This window comes from Pristis pectinata, chromosome 11 (genome assembly GCF_009764475.1).
Source record: "Pristis pectinata isolate sPriPec2 chromosome 11, sPriPec2.1.pri, whole genome shotgun sequence".
Classification (NCBI taxonomy): Eukaryota; Metazoa; Chordata; class Chondrichthyes; order Rhinopristiformes; family Pristidae; genus Pristis; species Pristis pectinata.
The window spans coordinates 29,096,820-29,122,968 of record NC_067415.1 but is presented as its reverse complement, the minus strand read 5'-3'; the positions used below and the strand labels follow the sequence as shown (position 1 = coordinate 29,122,968).

At 41.3% G+C, this 26,149-nt stretch overlaps 1 protein-coding gene across 3 annotated transcripts in view; it reads left to right on the top strand.

Moving 5' to 3' along the window:
- Positions 1–15,500, top strand: part of LOC127575944 (tumor necrosis factor receptor superfamily member 19-like) — a 65,770-nt gene extending 50,270 nt beyond the window's left edge. For 2 of the 3 annotated variants that reach the window (XM_052026211.1, XM_052026209.1), the window contains 5 exons: positions 2,872–3,036; positions 4,896–5,021; positions 7,637–7,739; positions 8,569–8,989; positions 14,359–15,477. In XM_052026211.1, coding sequence (XP_051882171.1) covers positions 2,872–3,036; positions 4,896–5,021; positions 7,637–7,739; positions 8,569–8,989; positions 14,359–14,370 — 827 coding nt within the window. In that variant the 3' untranslated portion in view covers positions 14,371–15,477. Of the gene's footprint in view, positions 1–2,871; positions 3,037–4,895; positions 5,022–7,636; positions 7,740–8,568; positions 8,990–14,358 lie in introns of all 3 variants that reach the window. The other variant, XM_052026210.1, reaches the window with a different exon arrangement.
- Positions 15,501–26,149: the final 10,649 nt, after the last annotated feature.

Genomic DNA, 26,149 nt, shown 5'->3' with positions numbered 1-26,149 from the left:
CCAGCTTCCTGCAATGGAAGGAATAATTTATTTCTGAGTGAATGGAAGAAATGCTGGAACTGCTGCAGTAAATCAGCAATGTAATTCTCCCCTTTGAACACAGTGATGTTCTGAAACAATATAACCAAAGAATTACCTCAGGACCAAAATGAGAAGTGTAATCTCTTCTGTGAACATTCAGAGTTCTGAATTTTCATGCCAAGTCTTTACTAAATGGTTAAGGTTTCTCTCTGTTGTGGTATTTGTGAATGTTTCTGATGTTCAATATTTCTAGTGAAACTGTAATTCCCACTCCATGAAAATTATTTCATGGCATTTTAAGAAGCTGAGAAAACAAGTAGTGACTTGACATTGACATAGTATTGAACTTATCAGGGAAACAATTTAAAAAATTAACAGTGCTTTTAACAGACAATTAACGGGTCCCACATCAACTTGGGAACATATACAGTATTTGGGCTGACTCTGCAGTCCAGAACCAAGGGACTGCTGCTCTCTCGGTAATGTCGTCTTACAGAGTTAAAACTAAGACCCTGCCCTCTCAGGAGACCATAATATAAATCCCAAGAAACAATTTTGAATAAGAGCAAAGGAGTGATCCCCGTTGATAACAACAGAAAATGCTGGGAATGCTCAGTATGTAAGTCGATTGACATACTAAGTATTAATACTGAATAAGAGAAGCAGTGTTATTATTTCACGTTGATGGCCTTTCATCAGAGCTAGGAAAAGTTAGTAATCAAACTACTTAAGTTGTAGAGAGGAGGGGGGAAGAGAATGGGTAAACAACAGAGTTGTCTGTGATAGGATAGAGACCAAACAAGACTGTGATGCACATGGTGGTGCTGATGGCTGAAGTCCTGGTAATTATAATGATCTGTCTGGAGGAAATGTAATCTGAAAGAGATGAATGAGGCCATGAAAGAAAGAAAAATCAAACAGTGCTGGAAGTGTGAGATATAGAACTCAGCAGTTGCTGGAAATCTGAAATAAGAGAATTCTGGAAATACCCAGTAACTCAAGCAATCTGATACAAACTGGAAAAGCTGGTTATATGAAAATTAAAGTACACTTGAGATACAGCATCTGAGCTAATCAGGCATGTTATAGGGATCAGGAACTCAACACTGTGAATAATTTCAGATATTGCCTTTGATCTTTCTTATCTTCTTTCTCTGAAGCAGTCCATTGGCTATGGTTCAGCTGGCACTATCTCTCTCTCCACAGATACTGTCTTGACCTGCTCATATTTCTTTCAGATTTCCAGAATAGATTCATAGAGCAATACAGCACGGATACAGGCCCTTCAGCCCATCTAGTCCATGCTGACCACGGTGCCCACCCAGCTAGTCCCAATTTCCTGTGTTCAGCCCATATCCCTCCATCTGCAGTTTTTTTTGCTTTTCAGTTATCCTTTGTGTCTCGGCCAATATGTATACCTCAGTCGACAGCACTTAAAGAACAAACTATCAGGTCTTTGTCAAATTACAGTTTGACCTGCAGAGTTATATCCAGCATTTTTGGTTTTATTTCAGATTTCCAACACCTGCAGCCTTTTGCTTTTCATATTTCTGTTTGTGAGAGATTCTGTGTGCATGTTGGCCGCTGGGTTTCCAATATTTTAATAGTGACTAGCCTTCAAAAGTAGCTTATTGGTCTTAAATCACTTTGAATGTCCTAGAAAGGAATGCGAAAAGTGCAGTATGTTTGCAAGTGTTTATTTGTACTAAACTCTCATCTGATATTCTTCATTCTTCAGCAATTACTACTATTCTAATAATACTGATTCAATTAATGGGTGGAGACATTTTTACGTTGCTTCAAACTTCCAAACTGTGTCTGTGAACATTGCTGCAGACTGGCAGTTGGAACCTGAATCAGGTTTATTTATTCTCTTCTCCACCCAGACACCCACCCCCAATGCCCCTGCCCTTGAACGTGACCCCCAACCACACCAAGGTCATGACCTTTCCTTGACCCCACCCAACCACCAATCTGCCACCTGACTTAACATCTCCCATCACCTGACTTCCAATCCCTGACTGACAATTGGACCCTCTAACTCAACGACCCAGCCCTGACTACCAATCACACCTGTCCTCAAGCTCAGGACCCTTGCCCGACAGTCCCCACACCCACCATTCTACCTCTCAAACTAACATGCCTTCAACACCTGACCTCCAACCCATGTCAAACACACTTCCTAATCTCAACCTACATCTCTTTCCCATAAATGCCACCCTTCCCCATTCCATAGCAGGTGGTCCTCATCCTGATCCTGCCTACCAATCCTTGCCTAATCTTTGACATTCCCGACCACTCTCTGCTCTTGAACCTTGTCCCCACCCATGGCCAGTCCTGACTGCTGGAGCACGTGAAGCAAAGGGACTTCTGGCCTATTCACTGGCATGTAATTTCTTAGATTTAGTACAGTACTGATTTTGACAGACATGGACCCATGAATGAAACACTCATTGGCCCACTGCACACCAGCTGTTTGTCATGCCTTTTTAGGCAGTTTCTTACACCTTATTGTTTTTGGAAAATCAAAAGAGAATGCTAGAAATCTGAAGTAAAAGTGGAAAATGCTGGAAACACTCAGCTGGTCAGGCAGCATCTGTGGATGGAAAAAGAGAGTTTATGTTTCAAATCTGACAAAGGGTCTTGGACTTGAAACATTTACTCTATCTCTCTTTCTACAGGTGCTGCCCAACCTAAATGCTTTTGGCCCTGAACAGTAGAAGTGCCTTGTTATGTATATTTCAGAATACAAAGTAGTATGGTTGTGATTTCTGGCTGAAGTATGGGATTCAAGATTTTGAGGTCTTGTAGTCATTCTTGACAATCATTTCCACTCACTCTTGTTTTTAGGTAGCACTAGAGTGAACCTCGTGAAGATCCCATCGACTTCCTCCAGTCCTCGGGACACTGCATTGGCTGCAGTTATCTGCAGTGCATTGGCTATGGTCCTACTCGCTCTCCTCATCCTCTGCATCATCTATTGCAAGAAACAATTTATGGAGAAAAATCCCAATTGTAAGTTTCTGACCTGAAATCACTCAGTGTAAATGTATGGCCTGGTGGGGAATGGTATTCTGCAGATCAATAACGAGAGTTAATTCCTGATCTGTGGTAGGACAACTGATCATGGGTAAAGTTGATAAAACAACATGCTTGTGTCAAATACAGGGACAAGTACAGCCATTTTTTATGGATATTTATCGAACCCTGCTACTAATTCTGAAAGAAATGAACTGAATAATGTATCATTACAGTCAAATAGACTGCACACCTTTTACCTTGTCTTTCCTGCCACCAATGTGACTGAGTAACCCATCACTTGCAGGAAAGCAAGGGGAAAAGTTGGCAGCTGCTGATACATTGGAAGCTGCTCATTAGTTTACAAATTGCCTCAACTTTTTAATCAATATGTGTGGGATTTGATATATACAGCAAAAGCTACATAGAACAGTACAGCACGGGAACAGGACATTCAGCCCATGATGTCTGTGCTGACCATTATGCCCAATTTAAACTAATCCTATCTGTCTGCACATGGTCTATATACCAACATTCCCTGCCTGTTCATGTGCATGTCTAGATGCCTCTTAAATATTGCTATTGTACATATGCACAGACAATAAGATCATCATTGCAAAGTAATATTGTAACAAGAGCTGTGAAGAGGGTTATTAATATATTTTTCCAGTACAGACAAATCTGAAGAGATCCTAAAAAGGGGAGCAATTTGGACATCAGCTGAGTTCATTCCTAACCACCTAGTCCTCAGGGTTCTGTAATGTCATTATGACTTTAAAATATCAGTGTAGTTAAGTGATCTCATTGTGAACGGATTAAGTGGAAAATATCTTTTACTTCCCAGTCTTTCATTGAGCCAAACAGTTAACAGTCCTTTTCCAGTAGGGAGAAAAATAGAACCTCTTTTCACTGCACAGACAACATACGCAATTGGATTTGAAACTACCCATAAACAGCCACTAACTTCAAGCACAAAGATACAGACCACACATAGACAGCAGCTTTATTATACCTATACAAAATATGTTGTGAAATTTAAAGATTGATCTGGGAGGCAGATGACCTGTCTAACACAGTGATTGAGTCCAAGCCTGGTGGAGAGGACTCTTAAACTTAAAAAACACGTTTGTCATGAAGAAGGAATGTTTTCAATTATATTCTATTAAGCCTGTCTCTATGTCTGAACAAAGATCTCAGTGAAGTGACCAATTCCAAATTATCAGCCATGTTCAGTAGGTTGATGCATGTGGCATTGATATGCAGAAAGGATTGCAAAAACACACTGTTTGTATTTAGCATGAGAATTGATTTCCAAATAATTGAAATGTACTAGCTTTTAAAAGTTCTGAGAATGCTGGTTATGGAGCTGGTTGTTCTTATTTTATTCATTGGTAAACTGCTGCAAAATATGATGCTTTTGATCTCATTTGGAGTACCTCAGGGATGGATTAACACAACAATCTGCAATATTATTTTTATGTCCTTTACTCAAAGATCCAGCTCTCTTCTGCAATGTTAATGTGTGCACCAAAAACAAGACAAAATCCGTTCTTGGCTTTTGTGGAAAAACATTAGTACCCACTGGTATGCTAATTTTGTTTTGTAAAGGAAAGATTAAAACTGTTCTAGTCATGCAAGAAGATTTGTAATTTGAGTCACTATTTTTCTCAAGAAACTTCTTCTGTTGGTCTGAGAGTAGAAAAACTGAGCATTGAAAGCTGCAGCTAACAAATCAATGTCACTAATACTTGTCCCCAAAAAGAGGGTGTGGGCTACTGAAACAGTGTGTTGAGAATTACTGAGATCTGCATAAAACACCATTCTTTTACTTTCGCTATTTCTTCCCTTCTTCCAAGGGTCAATGAGACTGCAGGATGCTCAGTTAAATAGAGCAGAACTGTCATCACTTGACAGGCAGAGGATTAATCTGAGTCCACACCGAACTTGTGCATACTGTCAACAAAGTCCAGCACAGACTTGTGGTAAGTATGAAAAAGGATGCCCAAAGGGCTGTGTTATTACAGGGAACACTGACACATCCATTGCAGTGGTTTGCCTTAATTATACTTCTTTGGTGTTTAAAACAGCAGAGGGTCACACTTCATGTGAAATGTAAGCTGAATGCAAAGATAGTAAGATTGCAAGCAACACAGTTTACATTAGTTTTCATGCACCATTCATCTGACTATTTTGTTACCATTAATTTCATTTTGATGGGAAAAGTATGGGTTTTATTGATTTCTCCATGAATCAGTATCAGGTTTATTATCACTGAATTATATATCGTGAAATTTGTTGTTTTGCGGCAGCAGTACAATGCAAAGGCATAAAATTACCTAAATTACAAAATAAATAAACATTGCAAATAAAAGGAATAATGAGATAGTGTTCATGGGTTCATGGACCGTTCAGAAATCTGATGGGGAAGGGGAGGAAGTTGTTCCTAAATCACTGAGTGTGGGTCTTCAGGCTCCAGTACCTCCTCCCCAATGATAGTAATGAAAAGAGGGCATGTCCCTGATGATGAGGGTCCTTAGTGACAGATGCCGCCTTCTTGAGGCACCACCTCTTGAAGATGTCCTCAGTGGTGGGGAGGGTTGTGCCTGTGATGGAGCTGGCTGAGTCTACAACCCTCTGCAGCCTCTTGCAACCCTGTGCATTGGAGCCTTCATACCAGGCTGTGATGCAACCAGTCAGAATGCTCTCCACCATACATCTATAGAAATTTGCAAGAGTATTTGGTCACATACCAAATCTCCTCAAACTCCTAATGAAGTAGAGCCGCTGGTGTGCCTTCTTTGTGATTGCATCAATGTGTTGGGCCTAGGATAGATCCTCCGAGATGTTGACTGCCAGGTACTTGAAGCTGCTCACCCTTTCCACTGCTGACCCTTCAATGTTCTCCCAACTTCCCCTTCCTGAAGTCCACAATCAATTCCTTGGTCTTGCTGACGTTGAGTGCAAAGTTGTTTTCGTGACATCACTAAACCAGCCGATCTATCTAACTCCTGTACACCTCCTCATCGCCATCTGAGGTTCTACCAATAACAGTGGTATCATCGGCCAATTTATAGATGGCATTTGAGCTGTGTTTGGCCACACAGTCATGAGTGTAGAGAGAGTAGAGCAGTGGGCCAAGCATGCATCCTTGAGGTGTGCCTGTGTTGATTGTCAGCAAGGAGGAGATGACTTATTAAACCTAACAATAAATTTAAGTAGTGTCTCTAATTTTGCTTGTCCAAAATTAAATGCATACTGCTTTGTAATAACTTGATCAAACATTTACACCTTCTATCATTTGAGCCCATTGGCTCAATTGTGCATGTTTAAGATAGTAGTCTTTTCTCTAATGCATTTTGTTTCATCTTAAAATTAATGGTTGAGCTAAAGTTCCACCTGTTGTAACTGCTTACAGATTAGCATTCTCAGCAGTATCTGCAGCTTTATATTTCTGGTCAAATAAGTCTGCTCAACAGAGCATAATCTTTGAACGACTATGAGGGATGGTATAAAATATGGGGACTGAGTCATCCACACAGACTCTTACAGTTCTGAGGAACTATTTATAAAAGAGGTTGTCCACAGGCTCGGGAGAAGGTCACCTGCCTCTTTTCAATTATATTATCAAAGGACAAATAAGTCAGAGAAAGTAACAAAAAAGGGAAACTTGATAGGAACATAATATTTGAAGATCATTTCGTATGTGATCAATTATCTAAAGATGAAATTAAAAAAAGAAATAATTTCAATGATGCTATATGTATATAACAAGAGGGAAATAGGAAGCAGAGACTTCTGAAGTAGAAGCAAGAAGTAGAAATGGATTTAATACTGAGGTTAGTACTGTGTAAACATGCCTGGTAGTAGCTGTGAAATGGCAGAATGCATAACTTAATCCCTCGTATAGATAGGGATGAGCGGACTAGCTAGCTCATTGTCAGAAGATAAAGTCTGTGAGCATACTGAGAATAGTGTTTAGGATAGTTCCCTGCAATAGTATGTCATAGAATCAACTTTGGGGCAGGCCATATTAGACATAGTAGCAATTATGAGCCAGATTTAGTTCGCAGCAAAATGTTACTCATCTAATAGCAATTGTTATATGATTGTGTTCAATGCGGTGTATGAAAGAGGGAAATACCAAACACTGCCGACATTTTCTAGATTTAGATCAACTGACTTGCATGTAATGAGACAGAGACAGCCCAAGGGCCATTGCAGCCTAGGTACATCTGTTAAAGGATAAAAGATTTAATGTGGTACAGAAACAGTTCATACTCTGGAGAGGCAGAAGCTCTGAGTGCCAGAAAAAGCAGCCACATCTAACTAAAGACATAGGAGATAAAACTACAAGTAAAAGTATACAATATGGAAAAACTAGCACAGATTATGGGAAAGATACAAAGAACAAGAAGTCGCAAAATAGTAAGGACTGAAAAATGGGAATGAGGAGAAAAGAAAATCGGCACAACCTGCTTTAGAATTCTCTTAAGAAGGTTAACAGGAACATTGTGAGCCTCCAAAATTGACAGCAGGGACGTGGTCGTCCCCTCTTCTGTTTATTTCCTCCCTGCAATCATTGCACTTTTCCTTTTAGGTCCTGTTCACTTGGTTCCATCTTGTTGTTTTGATGATACCTGCAGTCTGGAGTACAGTAGTGAAAGCTCCTACCCACCATCTGCATCAGAGCACCTTAAAAGGTAAATGCTGGAAGTATCTCAGTATTCACGTCCAACAGCAATCTCACACAGTTCACCTAGGCAACAATTAACAGTCAATTTTTTCAGCGCTAACCAGTTAGTCTCATGTCGTTTTGAAACATTAGTTCATGGCTTAAGGTCTCTTTGTTTCCTGCCTGATGTGTCTGTGTGTTATAATTGTCTGCTTTTTCTGCTTTCCTTTTTTGCACCTTTTCACGTTCCTTTCTGTTCATTCTCAGTCTCTGGTTGCCCTCATGCGGAGAGAATACTTGCACCTTCCCCTATTCTGCATGCAGTTTTGCTTGTATTCCTGCCACATAATACCATGCCAAAGCAGGTTTCTCGACTTGCAGGAGTAAAATTATAACAGGAAATGAAAAAGAAGAGAATTTTTCTCTCTCTAACTGCCCCATTAACTCATTGACAGGTTGGCCTCTACAACTCATCCCCATGGCAAACCTGGCCTCACCCTATCAGGGTATTCCCTTTCCCCTATCTATCCCCCACTTTCCCTGCAACTCAAAACTAACATTTTTTCTCTTTACCGATTCTGACAAAGGGTCTTCAACCTGAGATGTAACTCTGTTTCTCTCCCCACAGCTGCTGCCTAATCTGCTGAGTGTTTCCAGCATTTTTTGCTTTTATGTTCAATTTCCAGCACCTGCAGCTTTTGAATTTTCATTTACTGTTGCATGATATGTTTTATACACAAAACTTTGCATGTTTTATCACATCATATTTGGTGTCTGGGCACTGCTGAGTGATTGGTATGCCAGCTAGTCTTTATCAACCACCTCGCTAACTGTAACATGCTTTCTGTCTCACACAGGAACAAAGACTGTGGTCGAGATATACTACCTTCTCTCCTTGACGTCTTTACACCCTCCTTTGATAGTGATGCCTCGGAAGCTTGGCCTCTAATGCGAGACTCTAACTGTAGTGACACGGGTTCTTCTTGTGAGTCTCTCCACCCATCAGACATTGAAACTTCTCCAGAACACGTTACTGTCTTTAGCCCAAACATAGAAACCCCAATAATCCCACCTTCAGATACATGCCCAAAAGACGAGGATCAACCTGAGTCGCTTTGTCTGCAATCCTTTTCAGTTGAGACAGATGGAACTAATATAGAGAGCAAAAAACAAGAAGGTGCAGAACACCTCGGAGATCTCCCATCATTAAACCATGGAGGCCAAGAGCAGAACCAAATGGAGTACAATGTGGAGCAAGTTCCAAATGAAGATAATGGGGTAAGGCATCATAATCAATTCCATTACCACCAATGTTTCATTTGAATCTTAATCTTTATCATCTATATAATACTAACATGGACCAAACCTCAGTAAATTTGGAAATCAATGAATTCGTACTACTCACTGAAAGTAGAGTTATTTATTATGCTTACACATTAACCTATCAAGAGAGGCTAAACAGATTGGGTCTGTAGTTCAGAAGAACGAAGGGTAATCTTATTGAAATATATATAATCCTAAGGGGCCATGGCAGGATAAGATATCAAGATGTTTACACTAGTGATAGGATCTTGTATGAGGGGACTTGCTCTGAATGCAGTAAGTCATGGACAATTGAGCAACATTTGTTGAATCAGTATTGCTGGGGGGGATACTGCTTGAGAGCAAATTGTCACTTGCCTGTAAGTCTCGCAATACAATTATTCCTGTATTGCTGCTTACTTTTACCGTCAATAGATTTTCAGTTGATCTCTGCCTGTTGTGCTTCACTAATGGAAAAAGGAATGAGATCAGAAGGAGGTAGTTTGGATTTTCCAAAAGTTTAACCTATTGTTTTTCAGGGATTAAAATATATGCAGCAATATGGAAGCCAATTGCAGCAATCAAAATGATGGAGGTGACCCATTTGGATTTTTTGACAGATGTAAAACATACATTCAAGCAACGTTTTTCTGCTTTTGAATTCTTTCAATGTTGATGTGAATATACTTTGACAGATAAATACTGACAATGTAAAACAGTAGCTTAAGAAGTCTCTTGCTGATAGAAAATGGTAAAGATGGAAGCTGCCAGTTTAAATCTGAATTTAATATCCAACTGACCCTAATTTTCTGACAGACATTGCACTTAGCCCAGCTGAAGCACAGGAAACCTACAAATTAAAACACTAGAAATATCCAGATGCCTGTCCCCTTCTTATCTCTTTTCCATATCTACAAGCACACATAGTCACAGTCAGATGGAAGTTTAATCAAAGCATAGAAATTTATGCTGATTGGTTTAATCCAAACAGAAGAAGAATCCTTTTTTAAAGATACATTTAATTTGTGAAAATAAAAAAGCCCAGCAGATCTGTCAATATTATTACGAGTGACACTTAGAATAAGTAGGATTGATACAGATTTAAAAACTACTTAAACATATAGAGTTGTGTTTATATTTGAATTATGTACGCCAGTATGGGTTATCATGTTACCAACCATATAATTAATTCTTCTAATGGCATTTGACAGGTTAAAGCTTGATATTGTTTCTAACTTAGAGGAAATCTAATTATCTTGATTTAAAACTCATGGAATTCTAGGAGAGTTCTAAATTCTATATCAGATTTGTTAAAGTGAAATTTGGGATCTGTTTATTATAAAATGATGAGCAATGAATTTTATTCCAAAACTCAGACTTGTCATTTAATTATTATTGCAGGCTGCATGTTTAGGCAAATCCTTATGGGTGGAGCTAAGAAATAGCAAGGTTAAAAGGACAATAATAGCAGTTATATATAGGCCCCCTAATAGCAGTCAGGCTGTGGACTATAAGTTGCAGTTAGAAATAGAAAAAGCATGTCAGAGTGACAATGTTAAGATAATTATGGGGGATTTTAACATGAAGGTGGATTGGGAAACCCAGCAAGGCGGTGGATCTCAGGAGAGTGAGTTTGTAGAATGTCTACGGGATGGCTTTTTGCAGCAACTTGTTGATGAGCCCACCAGGGGATCAGCTGTTTTGGATTGGGTGCTGTGTAACGATCGGGAAGCGATTAGGGAACTAAAGGTAAAGGAACCATTGGGAACTAGTGATCACAATATGATTGAGTTCAGTTTCAAATTTGAGAAGGAGAAGCTGATAACTGGTATATTGATATTTCAGTGGAACAAAGGAAATTACAGTGGTATGAGAGAGGAGCTGGCCCAAATTGATTGGAAGAGTAAGCTAGCTGGAGGGACGGCAGAACAGAAATGGATAGAATTTCTACAAGAAATAAGGAAAATGCAGGATAGATATATTCCAAGAGAAACGAAGGTTTTGAATGGAAAAAAGGCACAAATGTGGATAACGAGAGAGGTTAAGGCTAAAATAAGAGCAAAAGAGAGGGCATACAAGGAAGCAAGAATTAGTGGGAAAACAGAAGACTGGGAAACTTTTAAAAACCTGCAGAAAGAAACTAAGAAGGTCATTAAGAAAGAAAAGATGAATTATGAAAGGAAGTTGGCAGATAATATTCGAAAGGATACTAAGAGTTTTTTTAAGTATATGAAGAGTAAAAGAGAGACACGGGTTGATATAGGACCAATCGATAATGGTGCGGGAGAGATTATAATGGATGATAAAGAGATGGCAGAGGAACTAAATGAGTATTTTGCATCAGTCTTCACTGTGGAGGACATAAGCAATATACCGGATAGTCAGGGGTCTCAAGGAAAGGAACTGAGTTCAGTTAAGATTACTAAAGAGAAGGTGCTAGGAAAGCTAAATGGACTAAAAACAGATAAGTCTACAGGACTGGATGAGGTGCATCCCTGGGTTCTGAAGGAGGTGGCTTTAGAGATTGCGGAAGCACTGGTGATAATTTTCCAGGAATCGATAGACTCCAGCATGGTTCCGGAGGACTGGAGGGTCACAAATGTAGTTCCGCTGTATAAGAAAGATGGGAGGCAGCATAAAGGAAATTACAGACCTATTAATCTGACATCGGTGGCGGGAAAGTTATTAGAATCGATCCTCAAGGATGAGGTTATGGAATACCTAGAGGTGCAAGGCAAGATAGGTCCAAGCCAGCATGGTTTCGTGAAGGGAAGATCCTGCCTGACCAACCTATTGGAGTTTTTTGAAGAAATCTCAGGTAGGGTGGATAAGGGAGAGGCAGTAGATGTTGTGTATTTAGACTTTCTAAAGGCCTTCGACAAGGTGCCGCACAAGAGGCTGATTAATAAGATGAGAGGTCATGGAATTACAGGTAGGATATTGGAATGGGTGGAGCATTGGCTGGTTGGCAGAAAGCAAAGGGTGGGAATAAAAGGATCCTGTTCTAGTTGGCTACCGGTTACTAGTGGTGTCCTGCAAGGGTCAGTGTTGGGGCCGCTTCTTTTTACTTTGTACATTAACGATTTGGATGATGGAGTAAATGGTTTTGTGGCTAAGTTTGCAGAGGACACCAAGATAGGTGGAGGAGTAGGGAGCATTGAGGAGACAGGTAGGTTGCAGAGAAACCTAGATAGTTTAGGAGAATGGGCAAAGAAATAGCAGACGAGATTCAATGTTGAGAAATGTGCCGTTGTACATTTTGAATTTTCTCCCCTTCTAGATAATAATCTGCCCGTTTATTTCTGTTTCCAAAGTACAGAAGTACAAAGGGACTTGGGGGTACTCGTGCAGGATACCCTAAAGGTTAACCACCAGGTCGGATCGGCAGTAAGGAAAGTGAATGCTATGTTGGCATTCATTTTGAGAGGTATAGTGTATAAAAATAGGGAGGTGTTCATGAGACTCTACGGGGCACTAGTGAGGCCTCATTTGGAATACTGTGTGCAGTTTTGGGTCCCATATCTTAGGAAGGATGTGCTGATGTTGGAGAGGGTTCAGAGGAGATTTACGAAGATGATTCCCAGAATGAAAGGGCTTACATATGATGAGCATTTGTCAGCTCTTGGACTGTACTCAGTGGAGTACAGAAGAATGAGAGGGGACCTCATAGAAACATTTAGAATGTTGAAAGGACTGGACAGAGTAGATGTGGCCAAGCTGTTTCCCTTGGTGGGTGAGTCCAGGACCAGAGGGCACAATCTTAGAATTAGAGGGTACAGGTTTAAAACAGGGTTGAGGAGAAGTTTCTTTAGCCAGAGGGTAGTGAATTTATGGAATTTTTTGCCACGTACAGCAGTGGAGGCCCGATCATTGGAAGCACTTAAGGGGGAGATAGGTAGTTATCTAATTAGTCAAGGTATCAAGGGATATGGAGATAAGGCCAGAAATTGGGGCTAGAAAGGAATAGTTTTTTTTCTCATGGACATTCCCCTATTCCTCATTTTTTTTTCTTTTCTTTGGAGTAGACTCGATGGGCTGAATGGTCTACTTCTGCTCCCTTGTCTTGTGATCTTTTATTCTGAGTCAGAAATAGTTCAATTATGTGACTATATTTTCAGGTCCTTTGAAGCATTAGAACAATTTTAAAATCTGTTTTTGCAGGACATGGGCATTGTTGGCAACCTCAGCAATGATTGCCCATCTCTCACTGCTCTTGAGAAAGTGGTGTTAAGTCATGTTCTTGAACCACTGCAGTCTTCTGATGAAGGAACTCTTGCAGAAATGCCAAACAGCTAGTATTTTTGACCTCCAAGCCCCAAACAACAACAACCATCTTTCTTTGTGCAAGGTGTGACACCAATCATTGGAGCATTTTCCCCTGGATACCTGTTTTCCTTGGGGACCCAAGACTCCTTTTTGCCAAACACATCAAATGCTGCCTTGTTGTCACAGGCCATCACTTCACCCTCACCTCTGGAATTCAGCTCATTGGTCCATGTTTGGACCAAAGCTTTTATCAGGTCTGCAGCAAAGTAGGCCTGGATAAACCTAAACTGAGTAATGGTGAACAGGTTATTGGTGAGTAGGTGCCACTTGATAACACTGTCAATGACACCATTTAGTGTGTCACCAAGTCTGTTACAATTTCAAGTGTGTATAAATTTGGATTTGAATTGTTCCACAGTGTTAGCACATCACACTCCAACTGGAAGGTTAACACCTTTAACCAGAAAGTTGTCAGTCTTTTATCATCATGATTTATTAATGACTTTTTTTTAAACCATGCCACCCATAGCTCAGTTGCTAACACTCTCACATCCAGGGGCTTGATCTCAAAGATATCAGATGACCTGGCAATGCAGTATAGGGACAGCAACACTCTATCAGAGATGCATTTTGATGGACGTTAGAAATCACAAACTACTTTTGAGCAAGGCAGAGAAGTTACCACCGTAGTTCTGTCCAATATTTATCCCTCAACAAAGATCATTCAAAGATTCTCGGGATATTGATGTTTGTGATTATCATTGTTCCTGCAGTATAGACTGCACTTCCAATGTATGTAATTGTTGGAAAAAAAACATTAGGATATATTGAATAGGATGTGAAAGACACTATACAAATATATCTTTCTTTAATTATATTGTTAGTCATACTATGGAACCTTTAAAATGTATACGTGTTAATTGTTGGTAGCAATAAAAATGGAGGGTTTTTTTAATTCAATGTGTGCAGTTCAGCATACTACTGATATTGAATAAGTGAGGTTTTTTTACAATCTTGATAATAGTGCATTCATCTATATTTACCTGTTGTTACTAGTGACTGTGATTTTATATTTTCAGAACTGTGTGTAGAATATGACTTGATGGTGCCAGAGGAGTGTTGCACTTTTCATCCTTCTTTGTTGAATCTCAAGCTGAAGAATATCCCACTGAGGCTCGAAATTTCAGGATATTGAGTTTTCCAGCTGAACAATGGCAAATTGTGCAATACCTCAGCATCTTCAACACAAGCAGAAACCACAACCAATTAAATATATGCTTCATTTTAAGCAACAATATACTACCATTTCTGATTTACTATTTGCTTTTCTTATGTGAAACATTTGGCACATTGTTCAAAGCTCTTGGAAGGAATGTTTATGACTGCAAAGGTGACAATGAAGAACTGTCAAAACATCTTTGTGCTCAGGCTGCTGAAGGGTTTCTGAAGACAAGTGATGAGTGATCCATGGTTCAGACAGCAACCAATAACGATTGCAGCATGATTGGTTCTTACACATGAAATTGCAGCATTAACAATTGTTGCCAATTACACTGCCTGCAGAGGATTATGGACAGTGTCATTCCATCAAATCGGTTTTGATTTATTAGATATCCAGTTATCCAGTTATAAATCTTTGTTATTAAAGTTTTAGAAAATATGGTTGTACACTTTAATGTTTTTTTTAGAAAATTGCCACTGTACATTGATGTACAGAATTTTTCTTAAGTATTAATATTTTCAAATGAAGAAGATAGCCATTCGCATTGTTTTTCACCTCTGCCATTTTATTGCTACAGTGTGTTCTGAAGGAAATATTTCAACAAAATAACTGATAATAAGAATGATGTGTTTATCCTTCTCCTTACTGAAGGAATCAAGATTGGTTTAACTGATAGTGCACTAAATATTGGAAGATAGTGGGGATGGAACTGAATGACTTTTTACTTGTTAGTGCACGCTGAGAATGGCCAAAAGATATGTTTGTTTATCATACAATGTTCCACTTCTTTTCAGAGTTGGATAACTTTTGGTTGAATCATTTTACATGAGAGATGATAATTTTGTTTATAAATGCAAGATGAACATTGGCATTCATAAACAGTTTGTTAAAAATTGGTTAAAAATATTAGTTAATAAAATGCTTCTGTGTAGGGTAGATTTCAAGATATGTTTTTTAGCTAAGACTACAAACTCAATAAAATCACATATTTCAATCCTGTTTTCCTGGTCTATCTTTAAGCTAATGATGTATCCTGAATGAAGAGTTCATACTGCAGTGTTATTCCACCTATAAGCAATTTAGATACTCATCAAAACAATCATTGTCTTGATGCCCCAGTTTGCTGGAACAATCTTATCAGCAAGAGTACTTCCATTGCCAAATTACAAAAGATGAGAAAAGTAAGCACAAATAACCAGAGTAGGTTGATGTCAGTTGGTAGGTTGTGTGAAAGTCCTGGAGTGGAGTTTGAATATGAACCTTCTGAATCAGAGGCAAGAGACTACACTAAAATGACTTCAATTCATTAGTGATGCAGCTATAAATCTTAGTCAACAAGCCAAGCTGAATTCTAAAGAGAGAGAAACAAAGGACTGCAGATGCTGGAATCCAGATGAAAAACACTATGATGCTGGAGGAACTCAGCAGGCCAGGCAGCATCCGTGGAGAAGAGCAGGTGGTCAACGTTTCACGTCAGAACCCTTCTTCAGGACTGAAAGTAGGAAAAGGGGAAGCTCAATATACAGGAGGGAAAAACAGAGCAGTGATAGGTGGACAAAAGAGGGGAGGTGGGGTGGGCACAAGGGAGTGATAGGTAGATGTAGGTAAGAGATAGTGATAGGCAGATGCTGGGGAGGAGGGGAGAACAGATCCACCAGGGGATGGGTCAAAGGTAAGGAGGGAAAAAGGGAGTAGGGAAAAAGAGAGGCTAGGAAAGGGAAGAAAAGAAGAGGCATTGTGTTGGGGGGGAGGGGTGTGGGGATTACTCAAAGTGGGAGAATACAATGTTCATGCTGTTGAGCTGCAAGGTTCCAAGACAGAAAGTGAGGTGCTGTCCTTCCAGTTTGCGCTTGGAATTCTTCTGGCAGTGGAGGAGGCCGAGGACTGACATACCTGTGATGGAGTGGGAGGGGGAGTTGAAATGACTGGCAACAGGGAGATGCAGATTGCTTAATTGAAATTTAGCACATGATGGAGGAGCCGTAAAAATGCCTAATGATGTTGGAGGTAATTTGCACTTAGACTAAAACTCTGGACAAAATTATAAATAATTGATGCCTTGTGTTGAAACAAAAGCCACTCACTGTGTAGGGAACATTGGAATATCATGAAATAATCTGAAATTCAAAATAAAACAACGTGGTTTAAATGTGCATACAATTAATATAAAGGTTAACTATTTATGGGCTAATTTAGATAGTGCTTGAAAGTAGGTGTGGGGATGTATTTTATAATTAATCCACACTTCTTCAACCTGATGAAGGCATTCTACCAGATTCTTGCAGTTTGCACAATCTAATGCTTTAAATGTCTAGACAGCTGTTACTGTGTAGTTGATTGCCTTATCATGTAAGGGGTGAGGCAATTTATGAATAATTAACACCTCATTCCTCTTTGGCAGTTCCTAGACATCAAGGATCAATTGCTTCTAATTTTATAGGTTCTAAGATGGCTAATGAGGACAGTCCACAAATGGAACAGGAAGGGCTTGGCAAAGTGGGTGGGTGATTAGTTTGCAAGGTGCTGTGCTACTTCTGCCAGTTACAGAGTGTCTGTATGCTGCTGTGGCAAGGACTCGAGGTTCTGAATGCCATTGTGTATTGCGAATACTACTCTGTTTACAGCAGTGATGTTCAGTGGGGATAATGCACTTCTTCAAGGAGGCCGAGTCAGTGGGGATGTTACACTCCTTTGAGCATTTCCTTGAACTTTTTCCCTGACATTTCATGTTCACTTTCCCCTGACAGAGCTCTTTTGGGAGTCTGATGTCAGGCATGTGAACAACGTGGCCTATCCAATATAGATAACCAAGTGTAACTCTGGCCTCAGTTTTGGGGTTGTTGACTTGGGAGAGTATGTTAGTTTGCCGATCCTTCCAGTGAATTTGAAAGATTTTATGGGAACAGTATTGATGGTAAATTTCCAATACTGTAAGCTGCCTGCTGTAGGTAGTCTAGATCTCAAAGGCATTTAGAGGGCAGTGTCCTGCTGCCTGTTAGATCATGAGTTTTGTGTCAAATCTGAGGTCTTGAACTTCAAATACCCTTTTCCTCAATTAACCAATCATTATGCTAGTGCATTGAAAATGGTGGTGAATTTCATCATTGATATCTGCCTTTGCTGAGAGGTGGCTCCCAAGGTATAGGAACTGGTCCACGTTTTCCAAGGTCTTGCTGTGAACCTCTTTTGTTGGATGGCAGGGTGGTAGAAGACCTTGGTCGTGTGGACGTTGAGTGAAAGACCCATTCTCTCATTTGTTTCAGTGAACAATGGCTTGGAGCTTGGCCTCCGGAGGTGCACAACCTAAGTGTCATCTGCATCCTGCTGCTAGACTATTGAGGTTCAGGTGACCTTATTTCTTGAATATATTCACCATAGGTTGAACACTTTCCCACAAGTTCTGAAGATTACTCCAGTCCCTTGGGAAGCTTGTTGGGGGTGAGAAAGACTGAGAAGTGTTGAAGAAATGACACAGCTTTTGTTTGATACTAATCCACTGAGAATGGTTCTGTTGTAGATCCAAACATTAGATTCATGACTTGCATGTCAATGTTGGAACAAGCATTAAGATGAGCAGCTGAATTTGAGGAGGCTGTTCCACTGTCCTTCAAATTGATGGAGTCAGGGTCCTAGGTGCTGTTCCCTACATTTCTCCTGGAGTTGTTGCATAGTGCAGATAACATCAACTTACCTCAAGATGGATGAAATCCACACAGCAATTTGGGGAGAAGCTCTTCTGCTTCTCGGGGGATGCAGTTGACCCTGCTGATGATAGCATCTCCAAGCTCTCCTGGTGCATCCTCTTTCCAGATGTGCACAATGGGATTGTGGGGTCTAGACTGAAGCTCTTCACCGCTGAGGTTTAGGATTCCAGCAAAGGTACCATCTGCTCCCAAGGCCTTGTTATTTTTTTTAGTTGGGATATGGCCTTGTTGGTCAGTTGTGACAGCAAGGCTGGCCTGAATAGGTTGCTGTGGGATGGAGTCCAGGGAGCTCACATCAAGGACAGGAATGCAATTGCCATGCTTTGATAAATACATTGATTTTGGTGTGTTCACAAAATCACAAGACAAGGGAGTAGAAGTAGGCCATTCGGCCTATCGAGTCTGCTCCAAAGAAAAGGGGGGAAAAAAAGTAAAAGAATGAGCAATGGTTGGGGGGCAATGAAAAAAAACTATTCTAATCCCAATTTCCAGCCTTATCCCCATATCGCTTGATACCTTGACTAATTAGATATCTTATCTATCTCCTCCTTAAACACCTCCAGTGATCTAGCCTCCACTGCTGTACGTGGCAAGGAATTCCATAAATTCACTACCCTCTGGCTAAAGAAATTTCTCCTCATCTGTTTTAAACCTGTACCCTCTAATTCTAAGATTGTGCCCTCTGGTCCTGGACTCACCCACCAAGGGAAACAGCTTGGCCACATCCACTCTGTCCAGTCCTTTCAACATTTTAAATGTTTCTGTGAGGCCCCCTCTCATTCTTCTGTACTCCACTGAGTACAGTCCAAGAGCCGACAAACGCTCATCATAGGTAAGCCCTTTCATTCCAGGAATCATCCTCGTAAATCTCTGACCGCTCTCCAACATCAGCACATCCTTCCTTAGATATGGGGCCCAAAACTGTACACGGTATTCCAAATGAGACCTCACTAGTGCCCCGTAGAGCCTCATCAACATTTCCTTACTTTTATACACTATACCTCTCAAAATGAATGCCAACATAACATTCGCTTTCCTTACCACCGAATTGATTTTGTGATGACTTGTATTCTGGTTTGTGGCTCAATGCAGGCTGTGATGATCAGTCATAGAGGGCAGGTAAGATGGGGAGCTAGTGACTGAGGAATTGGGAGTGTGTTCATTGGTAGGGCAGTCAGATTAGTTGTTCACAGGCAGCCCAGCCAGAGAGGGGCTCCTCTCCTCCTCCTCCTCTTCCTCCTGCTCTGTGGCTGTGCTCCATATAGTTTATGGCTTAAGTCCAGGTGGCAGAACCACTGCTGGGACTCTGAGCCCTCTACCATACTGTAGGATGGCACTGATTGCATACATGTTGCTTGTGTACAAGTGCATGTTAGTTGTGCACCAAAATGAAAAGCTATGCCTTGGTAGTCTCCAACCTTACGGAATGAACATCGATTTCTCTAACTTCCAGTAACCACTCCCCCCTGTCTCCCCCCCCCCCCCGCTTTGTTTTCCCTTGTCCCATTGGCACCATCACACCTTCTGTCCCCTCCCCTGCCCTCTTGATCTGCCCATCACCCACACGTTCTTCTGTCTGGTTCCCCTCCTCACCTCCCTCCCTTTATTCCATGGTCCACTGTCCTCTCCTATCAGATTCCATCTCCTTCAGCCCTTTGTCACTTCCACCTATCACCTTCCAGTTTCTTACATCATTCCCACTCTCTCCCTCTCCCACCTACCTAATTCTACCTTCCCTGTCCCCCACAACCTGGATCCACCTATCACCTGCCAGCTCTTGCTCCATCCCTCACCCCCCCCCCCAAAACCTTTTATACTGATCATCTCGCCTCTTTCTAGTCCTGATGAATGTTCTCAACCGAAACATCGGCTGGCCATTTCCCTCCGTTGATGCTGCCTGATCCAGTGAACTCCTCCAGGATTTCGTGTGTTGCTCCAGATTTCCAGCACCTGCAGTTTTTCTTGTGTCTCCAGAATGAAAAGCTACACTGTAAACAGTAAGTTCTGGGCAAGCAGAACTTGCCAGTGGAGTTGGCACAGTGGATTGACACACAAACAAGGCATGATGGCCAGTGCCAGGAAGCCAAGAATGCACTGTGGGTGGGCATGCACCAGACTGACACAAAGGGAAATGAATCCAGCATAATTGCATCCACAAAGCAAAGTCAGTGGCATCCTGCACTAAAGGATCATAGAAGCACAAAATAGTTGCAGCACGGAAGGAGTCATTTGGCCATGAAGTCCACGCCAGGTCTTTCTAGAGCACTCCAGTCAAGTTCTATTCCCCATCCTTTCCCTATAGCCATGCAAATTATTCTTGTAGAAGTGTCTGTCAAATTCACTTTGATAGCTCTGATTCATTGTTTCCACCTTACAGTTAACAGTTAAAAGATACTTGATTTTAGCTTTGATTTTAGCTTCCTAAACATTAGATACGCTTCCTTTTTCTTCTTGACTAAATTCACCACCTTCCTCATCATCCTTCTTCCCTTCAAGGAGAACAACTTGCCATCTTTGTCCTTCCTTCTTACTGTAACATACCTGTCCTGTACTCTGTACAGTTGGTCTCTAAACAACCTCCACATGTCACCTTACAGTAACCACAGTTACCCAGATCATTATCACTCTCTGCATAATAAAAGTTTTCTGTCACATCCCACCTATATCATTTTCCCTTCAATTCAATCTGTGCCACCTGCTTTCTGTACCATTATCTTATGGGAAGAGTACCTCTATTTGCTCCACCTTAACCAATCTTGGGTACATCTCCACCAAATCTCCTTTCATCCTTCTTCCCTTCAAGGAGAACAACTCAGTTTCTCTAGTCTAACTTTTAAGCTTTCTCTTTTCATTCATCTTCCAAGATTTGACGCCAGCATTTATTGCCCATCCCTAATTCCCCTTGAGAAAGTGCTGGTGAGCTGCCTTCTTGAACTACTGTCCTTCCAGTGAAGGTGCTCCCACAGTGCTGTTGGGTAAGGTGATCCAGGATTTAGATAGACAGAAGATGAAAGACTTTAAGAGACCCAACACTACCTCCTTCATTATCTCAAAATTCCCTAGTATATTAGCATGCTCCACACTGATCTCCCCATCCTCTACGTCCTGCTCCACGGTAAATACTAATGCAAAGTATTCATTTAGGACCTCTCCCACACCCTCCTCCTCCAAGCACATGTTCCCTCCTTTATCCTTAAGTGGCCCTACCTTCTCCCTAGTTATCCTCTTGCTCAATGCATGTATAGAATGCCTTGGGATTCTCTTTAATCCTACTTGCCAAGGACTTTTCATGGCCCCTCCTGGCTCTCCTAATTCCCTTCTTGAGTTCTTTTCTGGCTTCTTTATAATCCTCAAGTGTCCTGTTTGATTTTAGCTTCCTAAACATTAGATACGCTTCCTTTTTCTTCTTGACTAAATTCACCACCTTCCTCATCATCCTTCTTCCCTTCAAGGAGAACAACTTGCCATCTTTGTCCTTCCTTCTTACTGTAACATACCTGTCCTGTACTCTGTACAGTTGGTCTCTAAACAACCTCCACATGTCAGATGTGGACTTGCCCAAAAACAGCTGTTCTCAATTAACTTTCCGTAGTTCCTGCCTTATACTCTCGTAATTTGCCCTGCTCCAATTTAAAACTCTCCCACAAGGTCCATACTTATCCTTATCTATAGCTATCTTAAAACTTAAGGAGTTGTAGTCATTGTTCCCCAACTGTTCTCCCACTGAAAGGTCAGTCACCTGTCTAGGCTCATTACCCAACACCAGGTCCAGTACAGTCCCTCTTGTTGGACTATCTACATATTGATTTAAGAAACCTTCCTGGAATCACCTAACAAATTCTGCCTCATCTAAATCTCTTGCACTAAGGAGGTCCCAGTCTATATTAGGGAAGTTGAAGCCACCACTACAACAACCCTGTTGTTTTTACATCTTTCCCTGACCTGCCTGCATACAGTATTTGTTCCTCATTGTCTCAGTGGCTCCCGAGGAATCTCTATTCATCACATTCATCATATTCTCTATTCACCTCTGAACATGTTTGCAAATGCTTCAGCCATATTTTTAGCACACACAGTGTCCCCTATACTTTCCCTATACCAGAGTAATAGGGAAAGGTTAAGTAGGTTAGGACTTTATTCTCTAGAGCGCAGGAGAATGAGGGGAGATCTTATAGAGGTATACAAAATTATGAGGCGTATAGATAGGGAGAATGTGTACAGGCTTTTCCCCCTAAGGTTGGGTGAGACTAGAACTAGAGGACATAAGTTTGGGGTGAAAGGTGAAATATATAAGGGGAATCTGAGGGGCAACTTCTTCACTCAGAGGGTGGTGCGACTGTGGAACGAGTTGCCAGCGGAAGTGGTAGGTGCGGGTTCAATTGTAACATTTAAGAGAAGTTTGGATAGGTACATGGATGGGAGGGGTTTGGAGGGATATGGTCTGGGTGCAGGTAGATGGGGCTAGGCAGAAGATCAGGTCGGCATGGACTTGATGGGCTGAAGGGTCTGTTTCTGTGCTGTAGCGTTCTATGAATCTATGATGTGCTGGATCTTGCCACAGTTGAGGATAGAGATATTCCTGAAGTCTCTTCCTCCCATAAGCTGTTTAATTGTCCACTGCCATTCACAAAAGACATGGTCATACTTTAGAGCCTCAATCTAACGTATTGGTTGTGAGACCATCTATTCCATGCTATTGACCCTCTTCAGTGCACATGTAGTCTTTCAGTGCTGTTTCACAAAGCTGCCACCTCGTCTTTTGATTTGACTGAAATACCTCATCCTTGGAATTATCCTAGTTAATGAGCATTGCTGCTTCACCATCCTCACGAAGCAGCAATGCAAGACTACGTGTGCACTACAGAGTAAGTTACTTTACATCCTTTCGAGAAGCTTCACTTTCTTCCTAAAATGCAATATTCCAGCTGTGGCTAACTAACATTTTATATATATGTTCAAAATAACCTGCCCGCTATGCCTGTATTTTCAAAATCCAGGATGCCATAGGCTTCACTAAGTGTTCTCTCAACGTGTCCTTAACATATTCAGCAACGTCTCCTGGCCTTTCACATTAGGACTATGCTACATATTCAGTGGTGCTTTCCCCCTATTCTCAAGGCTGAAAAATAAGCCTGAATGTTCACTCCTACGATCCCCAAACATAAATGTGTAACCAAACATAAAAAGAAGGCAGGATCACGCATAACATACTGTTAAAATTCTGTCACCACTCATTGTCTCAGTTTAAGAATGCTGATCAGTTAAGACAGCAGCTAATGTACATAAAACCAGACATAAAAACAGAAAAACTCAACAGATCAGGCTTCATCTGTGGAAACTGTTAACATTTTGGGTCAAAGACCCTTAGAACTATACATGAAACCATATCCCAATTTACATCAATATCCTAAATTACATTAAAAAAATGTTAGCACTTTTTATCGACAATGAGACAACTCTAGAAATGTGGAAATGAAGCCCCAGAGGTTTTGTGGTGCCCAGAGTACCGTCCTATCATGACGGAAATCACAAAGGGTGTTAAGGAAATCTGTTTCTTCTTTGAGTCCCAAGCGTTGAATGGAGTCCATGAGATAGATGAATGTTTCCAGCTGCTAAATACAGCCTGTGACTCAGCAAGTTTGGTACATATTGCTTCTTAAAAATACTGCAACTTTCCTTTCAACAGTTGTTGGCAAGGGATCAGTGAAGTGGTTTGGTTCCACAGCTTGGAACTGTCATCCTCAGTCAAATATACAGCTCATCTGAATCGTATGTTTGCAGTATAAAGGAGGCAGTGTGGGAGTGGGAAGGAGAAAGAATAATCCAGCAGTTCTAAAGCGTCTGTAATAACATTGGAGGATAGGCAGCAATGTTCACAAGGCTGTGGAATTCAATTTAATTATTCTGGATGATATGCAGAATAAACATCCTCACCAGAAAACCCTTCAAAGTTTGACAAAAACTACTGTTAAACTTTTGGTAATAAATTTGGCTCCATTCCTGCTCTTGATGTAAAAAGTGCTTTTCGAGTTTCAAAACAGCACCTGCAGCATGAGTGCACACACACTATCCAGCAAATCACAGCCAGCCTCATGTTAGTGACAGTCTTGTTCAGCCGAGGTTTGCAGACCAGGTAGATTGTGACGTGCAAAGGTGGTTGGTCAGCAGCTCTGCCATCTTGGTGGTCCATACTTCAACCAATGCTTTCTCTTAAACATGTCTGGACACATGTCCTGGCAACAGCAAAGGCCCAACCAGCACTGTTCAAAGGGGTGATCAACTATTTATAATTAAGTTGCTGGCTGATTTCTTCCGGCTGATGCTACAATTCTATAAATGTTTGGAGATTCTATACTTGCTTCAACTTGCAAAGTTGACAGGGAGTGGTGTGGTAAATTCTAAAGTATTTTTTGCTGACTTCAGGGTTTCAGTAGAAACCAGTTGTTCATACTCAAGGGTGAACTAGTGAGAGAGAATGAGCAGAGGGCACAGAACAAAACAAGAAGGAGAAGGAGAAGAGGGAGAAAGGCTCACAGAAGAAGCCATACATGCACAGATTTGGGTTGTGGCAAGAGAAGAGAGGAAAGTTGGAAGCCTACTGAGGGCACCTGTGAGACAGGAGGTTGCTGGATGTAGGAGCAGTGGGTGAAAGGAGGAGGATTTGATATGCAGATACTATTATCATCGAAGCTTCCAGCTCCATCAACAGTGAATGCCTCAGTGGCACACTTTCAAGTCCTTAGGGGTTGATATATATATAGGCATATTGGCTCTTCACAGCTCTCCCAGGCTGCCTCCTGCATGCACCACCTTGCTAGGGAAGAAGGAGTGAAGTGTTTCCATGAGTTTGGGTGATGGAGCTCTCGTGTGTGTGTGTGTGTGTGTGTGTGTGTGTGTGTGTGTGTGTGTGTGTGTGTGTGTGTGTGGTCTCTAGGCTTTACAAAGTGCTGCTGTGTGAGGAAGCTCTGTATTGAAAGTTTGAGGACCAATTTATTGAGCTCACTGGTAGTTGGGTGATGGGATGTAGTGAATGAGAAGTGGGTGAGGCTAACGGTGCAGTTGGTAGGATGTGGCATTCACAGACTGTCACTGTATCTTCCTCATTCCTTCAAGTCAAGTCGAGTTTATTGTCATGTACACAAGTACAGTAAGGTACAGGTGCAATAAAAGACTTGCTTGCAGCAGCAACTCAGGCACGTGGGTTCAGAAAACACATAGAATATAAATTATACAAGACAGTGAAGGTGGGGAAAAAAAAGACAGTGCAGAACAAGACATAGCGCAAAAAAAAGACACAGAGACAAGTCCATGGCAGTGGAGTAGGTGGTCTGTAGTGTTCCATTGCTGAAGTAGGATTAGGATTGTCCAGGTCAGTTCAAGAACCTGATGGTTGTAGGAAAATAGCTGTTCCTGAACCTGGTGATGTGGGACTTCACGTTTCCGTCCCTCCTGCCTGATGGTGGCAGAGAGAAGAATGGGGATCCTTGATGACAGATGCCGCCGTCTTGAGGCAGTATCTCCCGTAGATGCTGTCAATGGTGGGAAGGGCTGTGTCCACTACTCTCTGTGGCCTCTTGTGTTGGAATTTCCGAACCAGGCCATGATGCAAACAGTCAGGATACTTTTAACAGTTCATCTGTAGAAGTTTGTGGGAATATTTGGTGACATGCCAAATCTCCTTAAGCTTCTAAGAAGTAGAGGCATTGGTGCGCCTTCTTCATGATTGCATCTATTTGCTGGGCCCAGGACAGGTCACCTGCAATGTTAACACCAGGAATTTGAAGCTGCTTACTCTGTCCACCTCTGATCCAATGAGAACTGGTACGTGGTCTCCCAACTTCCCCTTTCTGAAGTCAACGAGCAGCTCTTTGGTTTTGTTGATGTTGAGTGTGAGGTTGTTATTGCGGCAGCACTCAATCAGATGTTCTATCTCATTCCTGTACG